The 12,432-nt window shown below is 40.5% G+C and overlaps 1 protein-coding gene across 1 annotated transcript in view; it reads left to right on the top strand.

Annotated features, from left to right (window-relative positions):
• The first annotated feature begins 5,062 nt into the window (after positions 1 to 5,062).
• KMO (kynurenine 3-monooxygenase) overlaps positions 5,063 to 12,432 on the top strand; it is a 68,843-nt gene continuing 61,473 nt past the window's right edge. The window contains 1 exon segment of the mRNA XM_027564723.1: positions 5,063 to 5,220. Within this exon segment, the coding sequence (XP_027420524.1) occupies positions 5,167 to 5,220 (54 nt within the window). The 5' untranslated portion in view covers positions 5,063 to 5,166.

Raw genomic sequence — 12,432 nt, 5'->3', positions numbered from 1 at the left:
TCCATATCGCTTCGTTTCCTTTGCCATGCAAAAGCTCTAAAGTTTGGTTTGATCACTTTCCTTTATTTTTGTGTTTTATTTCTATTGCCTTGGGAAACTGACCTTCTCTTCCAGTAGAAGAGCCACTAGGTATCCCTTCACAGGAGCTATCCCCCATGAAGTGTACACTGTGGTGTCATCTGTCATCCATTGTGCTGGCTCACAAAGTACATGGTTGGTTGTTACTGCCCTCAGACCCATCTCTACCAGGGAAATGCAGGTGATTGCGCTGGGTGTCCTTTAGGCAGTGTGCTCACAAAGTCGCCAGTGCAGATTCATCAGTACAGATTCTCTGTAGTCAGGCATTGGGACCGCTATAGTTGTACATTTACATCTGCTGTCGGGACTATGGAATCATTTCAGGCCCAGCCTTGCCTCTACATGTGCCCACCCACAAAGTTTGCAGCTGCTACCATGGGACCCACTCCAGCTGTGGGAGCACTAATAACCCACCCCGAAGTTCATCAGGTACTGAGCTCACAAATTGGCCACTGATTGTGTAAATCTGGATCACAGCTTCTGGGCATAGGCTCAGATTTCAGCCCTGCCTCTGCTTGTGGACAACCCACCATTGCTTGCACACTGGAGCCTTGCCTGCAGCGAGCATGCTGAAAACGAGACCATTATGGTGGGGCCATGTCCTTCCTTTTATACTTGTGTTAACGATAGGGCTTCTCTGATGGACCAGGGCCCCTCCCATCTACACCCTTGGTTGCTGCTTGGACCGTACTCCAGACCCTTCAGGCTGTTTCCATGGAGCCATCCCCAGTACTCTCCCCTGGTCTCTCTGCTGAAGCTCAGATTTCTGCACACCAGCAGACTAGCACCTCAGACTGGGGAGCGCAGGAAGGTAGCCAGGACTGTCTGTGCTTGTCTTTCTCCTTTCTGCCTGCGACAGTCTGGCTGCTACACTCTGCTCTGAGCCTCTGAAGCTCCTAATCTATCTTGTCTGTCATCTCAGGCTCTGAAGGGTGTTCCTAAGGTAAGGGAAACTTTCCTCTTTCACAGCTCCCCTTCAGGGATGCTGGTCCCCTACCAATCCTTTGCTTTTTTCTTTCATCCTACCTGGTTACATTGTAACCTGTCATGTAGCTTTGGAGCTCTTCTGCCAGCATTCAGTAGGTGTTCTGTGAGAATTGTTCCACACGTAAATGTATTTATTTTTGATGCTTTTGTGGGAGGTGGTAAGATCCACATCCTTCTGTTCTGCCTTCTTGATTTTTTTTTAATGCAGTTTTGAGCACTCAGTTTAAAATAGTCATACGTAAATTAGGTAACATGAGTTCCTAAACCCAAATAAATAACCATCAAAACAAACCTATAAAGGAAAAGGTTGGTACATTTGATATGCTAAAATTCAGAATATCTTTTCATCAAAAGGCATCACTAAGAAAGCAAAAAGGCAAGCCAGAGAGTGGACGTTATTTGCAATATATATAAAGAATAAAACTCATATCCAATGTCAGTTAAAAAAAAAAAAACAAAGACAACCCAAATGAAAATTGAGCAGTATACAGAGGAAGAAAAGCAAATGTGAATGAGGTGCCCACCTTTATTTATAATCAAAGAATGCAGATTAAAATGATAGTGGGATAGAGTACACATCCACCAGCAAGTACTGGGTATACCAACAATGTACATGTTGATGAGGATGTAGCAGAAAAGAAATTTCTATACACTGTGTCAAGTAAAAGTAAAATGCTTTGGAACATAACTTTGTTTCAGAAAATTAAAAATAAGCATAACCAGTATATAATTCCTATACATGCTCATATGTATGTGCGCTTCATTGTACTAATATACATGCTCATATGAATGTGCACTACACTATACTAAGCTCGTATGTACATGCACTCAGTTGAGTTCAGCTCAGTTCAGTTGCTCAGTCGTGTCCGACTCTTTGCGACCCCATGAATCGCAGCACGCCAGGCCTCCCTGTCCATCACCAACTCCCGGAGTTCACTCAAACTCACGTCCATTGAGTCAGTGATGCCATCCAACCATCTCATCCTCTGTCGCCCCTTCTCCTCCTGCCCCCAATCCCTCCCAGCATCAGGGTCTTTTCCAATGAGTCAACTCTTTGCATGAGGTGGCCAAAGTACTGGCGTTTCAGTTTCAGCATCAGTCCTTCCAATGAACGCCCAGGACTGATCTCCTTTAGAATGGACTGGTTGGATCTCCTTGCAGTCCAAGGGACTCTCAAGAGTCTTTTCCAACACCACAGTTCAAAAGCATCAGTTCTTCGGCGCTCAGCCTTCTTCACACTACACTGTACTAATATACAAGCTCACATGTATGCACACTATGTTGTAGTAAAATACATGCTCATATGTATGTGCACTACACTGTGCTAATATACATGCTCATTTGTATGTGTACTACATTGTACTAATATATCCAAGGCTGATCATAGCAGCATTATTCAAAATATTTGGTTGGCCATAAAGTTCATTTAGGTTTTTCTGTAGCATCTTATGGAAAAGCCCTAACAAGCTTTCTGGGCACCCAATATTGAAAAACTGGGAACACCCAAATGTCCATCAACAGTAGAATGGATAAATGAAAACAAGTGAATTAGAACACCATGGAATAACACAGATTAATAAAATACTGAAGAAAAGAAGCAAATTTCAAAGAAAAAAACCCAGCATAATTCATTACAGTAAAGCTTACTGTAAATGAATAAAAAGAAGCAAAGAGGCAAAACTAAAGCTTATTTATTAATTTTTGGCTGCACTGGGTCTTTGTTGCCGTGCATGGACTTTTCTCTAGCTGCAGTGAGCAGGGGCTACTCTCTAGTTGCCGTGTACAGGCTTCTCATTGCGGTGGCTTCTCCTGCTGCAGAGCACAGGCTCCAGAACATGCAGGCTTCAGCAGTTGCACTGTGTGGCCCAGTAGTTGTGGCTCGTGGGCTCTAGAGTGCAGACTCAGTAGCTGTGGTACAAGGGCTTGGTTGCTCTGAGGCACGTGGAATCTTCCCCAGTCGGGGATTGAACCTGTGTCCCCTGCATGGCGAGGAGATTCTTAACCTCTGAACCACCAGGGAAGTCCAAAACTAAAGGGTTACAAGGTTGCTTGTACGAATGGCGATTACCTCTGTGAAGAGACTTTTGGCAATGGACACACGTAGACTTTTGGGGCCCTGGCAATTTTTTTTTTCATAGTCTGAGTGGTAAATACATGAGTACTTGCTTTACAGTAAGTTATTGGACTGTATACTTGGGTTTTACGTGCTTTAGTTTTTGGTGTTATAGCCCACAATGAAAAAACAAATGAAACAGCTCTCTGTATACTGACATTAAATAATTATTGAGTTTATGTTGTAAATGAAAACCTGGAGTGTGGAAAAGTGTATAAAATTGGCTACTATTTATGAAAAAAAAGGAAGGAGGTATGAGGGAGGGAGAGAGAGAAAGCAGGAGAGAGGTGTTCATAAAAGAAGAGGGAATAAAAAACCTGGTTATCTTGGGGGAAATAGCTGGCTAAGGGACAAGATTAGAAGAAAACTGACTCCACGCCTATTATACAGAGTGAAGTAAGCCAGAAGGACAAACACCAATACAGTATACTAACGCATATATATGGAATTGAGAAAGATGGTAACGATAACCCTGTATACGAGACAGCAAAAGAGACACTGATGTATAGAACAGACTTATGAACTCTGTGGGAGAGGGAGAGGGTGGCAAGATTTGGGAGAATGGCATTGAAACATGTGAAATGTCATGTATGAAACGAGATGCCAGTCCAGGTTCAATGCAAAATAAATAAATAAATAAATAAATTTAAATAAAGTAAAAAAAAAAAAAAGAAAAAGAAAACTGACTATTCATTGTATACCCTTTTGTACTTTTTGTATTTCATAAAATGTAAATGTATTAGCTATTCTGTGTGTGTGTGTGTGTGTGTGTGTGTACTCAGTCATGTCTCACTCTTTATGACCCCATGGACTGTATCCTGCCTGGGTCCTCTGTTCATGGAATTTTCCAGGCAAGAATACTGGAGTGGGTTGCCATTTCCTACTCTAGGGGATCTTCCCAAGCCAGGGATCAAACCCCTGTCTTCTATGTCTCCTGCATTGCACGTGGATTCTTTACCACTGCTACATGGGAAGCTCATTAACTATTCTAAATAAATAAGTAAACGTTTCTGAAAAAAAATTCCTAACAACAATGCTGATTATACTTATCCACAAGAGGTCACTATCGACTGATGTTGAACCCTAGTTCCTCATGAGAGGAAAACCAGTCTGAAGGCTTCCTGCTCTCACCAGGAAGTGAAGAAGCATCTTCATTTACATTCTTACTTTATTTTACCTGTCATGTTCTGTTTTATAAAAAACCCTCCAATTCAAAAATACACACAGAAATTTAAAATATACATTTAAAATGGAGCGGAAGAAGACAAAGAATTTAAGAGACAATATGAAGCCATGAATGAATTTACAAAAAGCATAATATTATCCATTTCCCCTAGGATTAATACACAAATTAGATTCTAACGTTTCTAGCATTTGATACAAAAAAGGAAGTATTGTCAGTTTTATAATTCAAAATCTTGCTCAGGAGAATATTCAGAGTATGAAAAATGTTTTCCCTGGTATAGTCTGTTAAAGACAATCCATAAGGATGGTTTAGGTGAAATTCCTGACCAGTCTTAATAACAAGAACAATCCACAGAACAATTGGGAAACCACGCCATCTTATTAAGAGAAGTGTAAGATGCTCTGGGACACCAGATCAGGGAAGTTTCATGCATGGGTTAGTCATGGTTGAAAATGAAACTAAGAATACTTGGTATAGAAAAGGAAGAAGAAAAGCCACAAAACTTGTGCTTTAAAAATTCTGACTTACACATAAGAGAGTGTTCAGTCTTCACTTGGCTGGATTTTTCAAAATTTGGTTATTGCAACAAATTCCCTTTCCCCTAAAGTTGAGCTGATTGTCCTTCCGGCAACTAATGGGTTAAATGCTACCTTCTAAGTTCAAGGAAAAAGGGCCCTATTCAAATGCTGCTGCTGGCTCACCAATGCAGGGCTTAAGGCAAAGACGGAGGGAAGTCAGTGTATAGGAGACAGTTTTCTCTGTGAAGAGAGCTGCAACAGCTGTGAAAAACACTTCAGCAGTGATGGATTCTTCTGATATTCAAAGAAAAAATATAGCTATCATTGGTGGTGGCTTGGTAAGAATCTATTTGGATATATTATTCCTGGTAGTGGTATTATATTATCATTACTCTTTTTTGCTTTTTGATCAGAGATTAATTGCTTTTATTAATATTTTTTCTATCAGTTTTACTGCAGTATTATTGACATAGAGCACTCTGTAAGTTTCAAGTGTACGGCATAATGATTTCACTTACATACATTATAAGATGATTCCCACAAGAAGTTTAGTGAGTATTTCTCATTTCAGAGAGGTATAAAATAACAGAAAAAGAAAACGTATTTTTTCCTTGTAATGGGAACTCTAAGGATTTACTCTCTTAACAACTTTCATATGCAACATACAGTGGCATTAATTACATGTTACATCTGTGGTGCTTATTTATATTATAACTGTTAGTTATATTATAACTTTTTGACCACCTTTGTTGTTGTATAAAGATATTATACCTCTAATCTTCCTCACCTATTTCACTTATTTTAGTATTATTAATCACTTGTAAGGATTGTTCACTTTCTTTTGAAACGTTTCTGATATTTAAATACACCTTTTTAAAATGTGGTATTAATTTAGTTTGCTCTTTCCTAAAAGAGCTATCGTATTTCCATTTTCCCTTGTTTTTTCTGTATAGCATTTTTCAAAATAGAAAATAAAGCAAATTGAATTTGATTAATCCCTGAATGGACTATGTTTTAAAACAAATATTAATGTAAATAGTCATTTTAATCAAAACATTTGCCCTGCTTTGGTTAATAACTCAGTTTATACTGTCTAGTAAGAATAAAAGTGTCAAGAAACATGAAGTTAATGCAGAATTATCACATTGAATGTTCACTAGTTGTTTGAGTAAGTGGGAGTAATACTTATTCAGTGATCCTGTCTGGCTTGTTCCAAGTTGGGGGAGTGAGGCACAGAGCAGGTGAGATGAATGGGCTGAGATGACCCCACATCTGGCAAGATGAGGGGAGAGGGTGTCTATTCTCTGCTTCCACGGTTATTATAGGAAAGCTGCTGCTGCTGCTACTAAGTCACTTCAGTCGTATCCGACTCTGTGCGACCCCATAGACGGCAACCCACCAGGCTCCCCCATCCCTGGGATTCTCCAGGCAAGAGTACTGGAGTGGGGTGCCATTGCTCTGCTTAACATGGGGCTGCCTCAGTGAAACTGTATTTTCCCCTCCCTTAGCAGAACAACTATTTTGGTATCAAAATATCCCCATTAGTTAAAGTTTAATCATTTTGGCTTTGCCTTTGGTTTAATCATGTGCACGCTTTTAAATCATAGGTGTTTATTTATTTCATTTACTTTGCGAAAATTTGCTGAGGGCCTAATAATGTACCAGACACTGTTCTAGGTTGTATGTAAATGAGTACATTTTGTACCACATATAGAGTTATACAGTTTGTGCTAATTCTGACTTGGGTGTTGCCTTCCTTTTCGTGTTTTCCCTAAAGTATGATGACAGTTTTAACATTTCTGGTTTGCTATTGTTGTAGCTACACGTTCTGGGAAATAAACTCACTCAGAAGGATAATGCAAATAGTGGAGTGCAGTTTATTACACCAGCGGGCCCAAGGCAGAGTCTCCCCTTAGCCAAGGACCCCCGACCAGTTTTTGTGAAAACCTTATGTACCTTAAGTGTACATGCACGAACCCACCTCCCCAAATTCCCTGACAATAAAAGTTAACCCATGATTCATATGCCTTAAGCCTAGGTAGTTAACAGTGGACAATTATCAATAGGCCTGTGGTCATACCTCAATAAGCATAGTAGACTGTATGATTCCATTTGGTTACACAGATAATTAGGGGCTCTTCCTTCCTGGGGCCTGGTTTTCCAGTTGGTTTGTCGTTTCCACAGATACTGGGCCTAAAGCTCAGGGTCCACAGTCGAGCCCAAGATGGAGTCCTGCTTTCAAGATAGGGCCAGTTCTGATTCCTCCTTCACTATCACATGCTGTGTTGGCCAATGCATGTGACATACATCCTCATTTCTTCATACTTTATACCTGGCTTCAATCCAATCATTCCTATCAAAATTTTTCATAAAATGTGAATTCATGGAGTCAACAAAATCTTATTGGGTGCCAGCTATGTGCCAACATTGTTTTAGGTACTAGGAATATAGTGATAAGCATTTAGGGAGGAGAAAGATAATGGAGAAGAAAAGTAAGTTCAGTGAGGCCTAAGTACTACAAAAAAAAATTCAAGCAGGGTAATGCTGTAGGGTCTTGAGGGTATCCACTTACAGAGTGTGGTCAGGGACAGCTTTTCTGAGGAGATATATGACCTGAAAAATGCGAAGGAAGCCATCATGTGAAGGGCTACAGAAAGACCATTTGGAGTAGATGAAGGACTATAGAGAAACAATGAGGAGATAAAGAGCTGGGTACTTTTCTTGGAGCAGACAGAAAGGCACAAAGAATGAACCTGGAAAGGAGTGGCCACTGAGGCTGGGGAGAATCCTAGGATCTTAGAGTGCAAGGCAGACAGATTTTACCCTAGATGCAATGGAAAGCCGTTGGAAGATTTTAAGTAGGAAAGCAAGCCATGATTTTAAGATTCCTTAGGCTGTTATAAAGAGAAGAACTGGGAAAATTTTAAGACCAGGTAGACCAGTTAAGAGGCTGTTGTGTTTGTCCAAGGCTTGGATTAGGGTGGCAGCAGTGATATCTCTTCTCTATGGACAAGGAAATGACAACCCACTCCAGTGTTCTTGCCTGGAGAATCCCAGGGACGGGGGAGCCTGGTGGGCTGCTGTCTATGGGGTCGCACAGAGTCGGACACGACTGAAGTGACTTAGCACTTAGCAGCAGTGATATCTCTTACGATGGCGCTTAGATATCCAAGTGACAGTGAAAGTCACTCAGTCATGTCCAACTCTTTGTGACCCCATGGACTATACTTTCATGGAATTCTCTAGGCCAGAATACTGAAGTGGGTAGCCTTTCCCTTCTCCAGGAGATCTTCCCAATCCAGGGATTGAAACCAGATCACCTGTATTGCAGGTGGATTTTTTACCAGCTGAGCCATAAGAGAAGCCCAAGAATACTGGAGTGGGTAGCCTGTTCCTTTTCCAGGAGATCTTTGATTCCAGGAATCAAACTAGCGCCTCCTGCATTGCGGGCAGATTCTTTGTCAACTGAGCTAGGGGATATAACAAATATGTGATTGGATATATGACTTTGGAAGGCATAAAAATGTGAGTATCATCCACAGGTTTCTCCCTGAATAACACTTTAACTCTTCGTCATAGAACCACTTCATTATCTGGGCACACATACATGTGCTAGAAAATGGAAGACATGAACTAATACACATATATTAAGAAGCAATTAAAATTCCTCTGCAAAGGAATTCTATTCACCTTATTGCTCAGGTCCGTACTTAGGAATCACGTCTGATTCTTTTTTTTCATTTTATGAAAATCCCCGTTTCTCTTTCATTCTACCAATAAGCCTTGGCAGCTCTATAACAAAAATATATTTCAATTCTGGTCATTGCTACCATCCTAGTTAGGGCCATCATTCTTTATCCATACTCTTGCAGCCTCCTCCTAAATGATCTCCCAGCTTCTACTCTTATCCATAGGCAGTCACACAGCAGCCAGAATCAACCTTTCAAATCATTAGTGTGATAATTACCATTCATTGCTTACAACCTTCCATTACAAATAAAGTAAAATCTAAACTCCTTACCAAAAGCCCTACAGGAACTGAGTCTGTCTACCTGCCTGGCCTCATCCTTTCCATGTTTTTGTTTTTTATATTACCTATCAGCACCTGAAGTCATATACTTTATTTGTTTTGGGTAAGTAGGTAAGATGTTTATTAAACATCTATTCCTACAAGGATATAGCCTCTCGTCGCTGGAACCATACCTAATATTGCTTAATGTCATTATTTAGTATTTGACAGATAAATGAATGAAAGGAATGAAAAACTCTTCTTAATGATATGAAGGTAAAGGAAATTTCATAATGGATGAAAGACTGAATATTGAGGAAATTAAAAAAAATGCTGATTACAAAAAGTGATTCAAGAAGGCTAAATTCAATACATAAAGGACAAAATTATTTGCTTGCCCATCTACTTTCTTTTGTGTGTGTGTGTGTTTCACCCTTCCCCTTATCTTCCTCCCCATGGACTGATCCTAGTCCCTTAGACTAGGATCTCTGGTTATTAAAGGCTGATACACCAAAGGCTCTTTCTGGGCCCCAGGGGGAAAATTGCAACAGAGCTGAGAACCTTTACTCAGAAGTCCAAATAATATAATGAACTGATTTTTTCCCCCAATGATACCTTGCCTAGTGAAAGATCACTCAAGAATTTGTCTTTGCTCTAATGTAGTGATCATCTGATTCTGTGATTAACCAATTGATTTCTGTTCTTTGAAGACATGTTAAGTCAAAGAGGTCAGAAGTAACCAATAGATCAATGAAGGAGTCTTTGAGAAACTAAAGGTGAAAGAAATTGTAAACCATGATCATAAACTGGCTAAAGTTTATCTATTAAAGAGTGGGAAAAGACATTAAAACAGTTTTTCAAGAATGTTGATCTGAGTATTTACAAAAAAATAACTATACTCAGTTATTTTCCTTCTTGTGTGAAACACTGCTCCCAATCCCTTCCCCTGCAATAAGGATTACCTCCTGGAAGCTGGGGGTGTAACTTCTCCTGCGAATGCACATAGGACTTTGCTTGCCTTTATCACAGACTGCATTCTGTTAAAGTTATAGACATAATAATTATAAAGAGATAATTGTTTAGTTGCTGAGTTATGTCTGACTGTTTTGTGACCCAATGGACTGCAGTCAGCCAGGCTCCTCCATCCATGGGATTTCCCAGGGAAGAATACTGGAGTGGGATGGCATTTTTCTTCTACAGGGAATCTTCCCAACCTAGGGATCGAACCCCTGTCTCTTGCATCTCCTACACCAGCAGGTGGATTCTTTACCACTGAGCCACCCAAATTTGTAGATATGCATAGTTTATTCCCCATAGAAGCTTCTATAATTTCATGAGTCTAAATATTTTCTTATCTTTGGGTCCTGCCCCCTTTTCTTTTATAACGGTTATCCCAGTGCCTTGTACTGTCAAACACACTATAATATCTTGTGTGCATGAGTTTGCTTTCAGAACAAAGTGCAGGATCATGGTCTTAGATGTTATGGGCAAGTAAAACAAAGACACTATTTTTCAGAATGGAGTCATAATGAATGCAATACTTTTAAGGACTAACATTAAAAAAGAAGAAGAAGAAGATTTAAAAACCAATCTCTACTTTTCAAGCTGAAAAGAGTTTTGTTGTTGTTGTTTAGTCACTCAGTCGTGTCTTACTCTTTGAAACGCCATGGACTATATAGCCCACTAGGCTCCTCTGTCCTTCAGATTCTCCAGGCAGAAATACTGGAGTGGGTTGCCATTAGGAAGGAGTTTTACAGTTTTCTAATTCTAACCTAAGTCAACCCAGGGGTAAAAAACTGCCACATGAGTTTAGGTTAGAGTGAGACCTGTTTTCTTCACCAAATGACAATCCAGAGAAGTCAAAAGAAAGGCCATTGCACATGTGTCCTGAAGATGGGTAGGTATTCAGGTTCTTGGTATCTGGAAATGCTGCTGCTGAGGTGACTGTTTTCAATGCTTACAAATATGATGGAAATGATCAGAGTTTTCAGTGACAGTTACAGCTACTGATCTCTCATTTTTTGGCTGAAGTTTAGAGTTTCAGCTGTAAGGATTATTGAGAATAACAGCCTTAGTTGTTGCCTGCTGTTGCAGTGTCCATTGTTCTAGCACACACTTTGAAGATGTATTTTAGGGCAATATTGACACATTTCTTCTGTCTCCCTAGCTGACAAGCAACTCCTTTTCCCCTCTGTTTGACCCACCAAAATTCTCCATTAAGAGCTTATTTAGAGGGTAAAGTTGTTCAAAACATCAGGTCAAGGAGACATGTTTTCCATGACTTATTATTGTTAATTGTGCCCTGTCCCCTAGTAGTCAAGTTGTTAGTGGCTTCTACTGGTGAAACTGGGGCTTCCCAGGTGGCTCAGTGGTAAAGAATCTGCTTGTCAATGCAGGAGACACAGAAGATGCAGGTTCAATCCCTTGGCTGGGAAGATTCCCTGGAGAAGGGAATGGCAACTCACTCCCGTATCCTTGCTAGGAAAATTCCATGGACAGAGGAGACTGGTGAGCTATAGTCCATGGGGTTGCAAAAGAGTTGGACATGACTTAGCGACTAAACAACAACTGATGAAACTGCCTTTGAAACTGCCTGACCTTGATGCTATGAGAGGTTATATCTCATGTCTAGAGATATTAAATTCTGTCACAAATTTATAGGCTCAAACTGGACCTTATGCCAAAATGGCCCTAGACACTGTTTTCTGCCCTGTCTCCCTAGGGTCTTTCCACCTCACAGTCACTCTTCACTCAGTTCAGTTGGATAGAAGCAGCAAAAGACAGTGAGGAGAATGCACTGGAAAGGCTGCAATCTGCTGGAAGTGCAGGAACTCTTACCCTCTCTGGGTCTTTTTTTCTTCATCATGGGCTAAGACTAGGTCCCTAATTCTTTTAACTCTACAGTTTTGTTGCTTCCTTTTCATACTTACTTCCTCACAGGTCACTAGCTTTGTTCTCAATCTAGTCTTTATAAACATAGAAATCAAATGTCACCTAGAATTTTCACTTTCTCCAAAATAAATATTCTAGACATGTATAAACCATCAAATGTTTCATAATTTTTGGTTAAGGTCTGTCTATATATAGTTACTTTTGAACTGTGATGTTGGAGAAGACTCTTGCAAGCCCCTTGGACTGCAAGGAGATCCAACCAGTCCATTCTGAAGGAGATCAGTCCTGGGTGTACATTGGAAGGACTGATGCTGAGGCTGAAACTCCAGTACTTTGGCCACCTCATGCGAAAAGTTGACTCATTGGAAAAGACCCTGATGCTGGGAGGGATTGGGGGCAGGAGGAGAAGGGGAGGACAGAGGATGAGATGGCTGGATGGCATCACCGACTCGATGTATGTGAGTTTGGGTAAACTCCGGGAGTTGGTGATGGACAGGAAGGCCTGGCGTGCTGCGATTCATCAGGTTGCAAAGAGTCAGACACAGCTGAGCAACTGAACTGAACTGAACTGAACTGATAGTTCTCTATATAGTTGATGCTGGGAAAGATTGAAGGCCAGAGAAGGGGATGATGGTTGGAGATGAGATGG

Source organism: Bos indicus x Bos taurus, chromosome 16 (assembly GCF_003369695.1).
Source record: "Bos indicus x Bos taurus breed Angus x Brahman F1 hybrid chromosome 16, Bos_hybrid_MaternalHap_v2.0, whole genome shotgun sequence".
Classification (NCBI taxonomy): Eukaryota; Metazoa; Chordata; class Mammalia; order Artiodactyla; family Bovidae; genus Bos; species Bos indicus x Bos taurus.
This window is presented reverse-complemented; position numbering and strand designations above follow the sequence as displayed.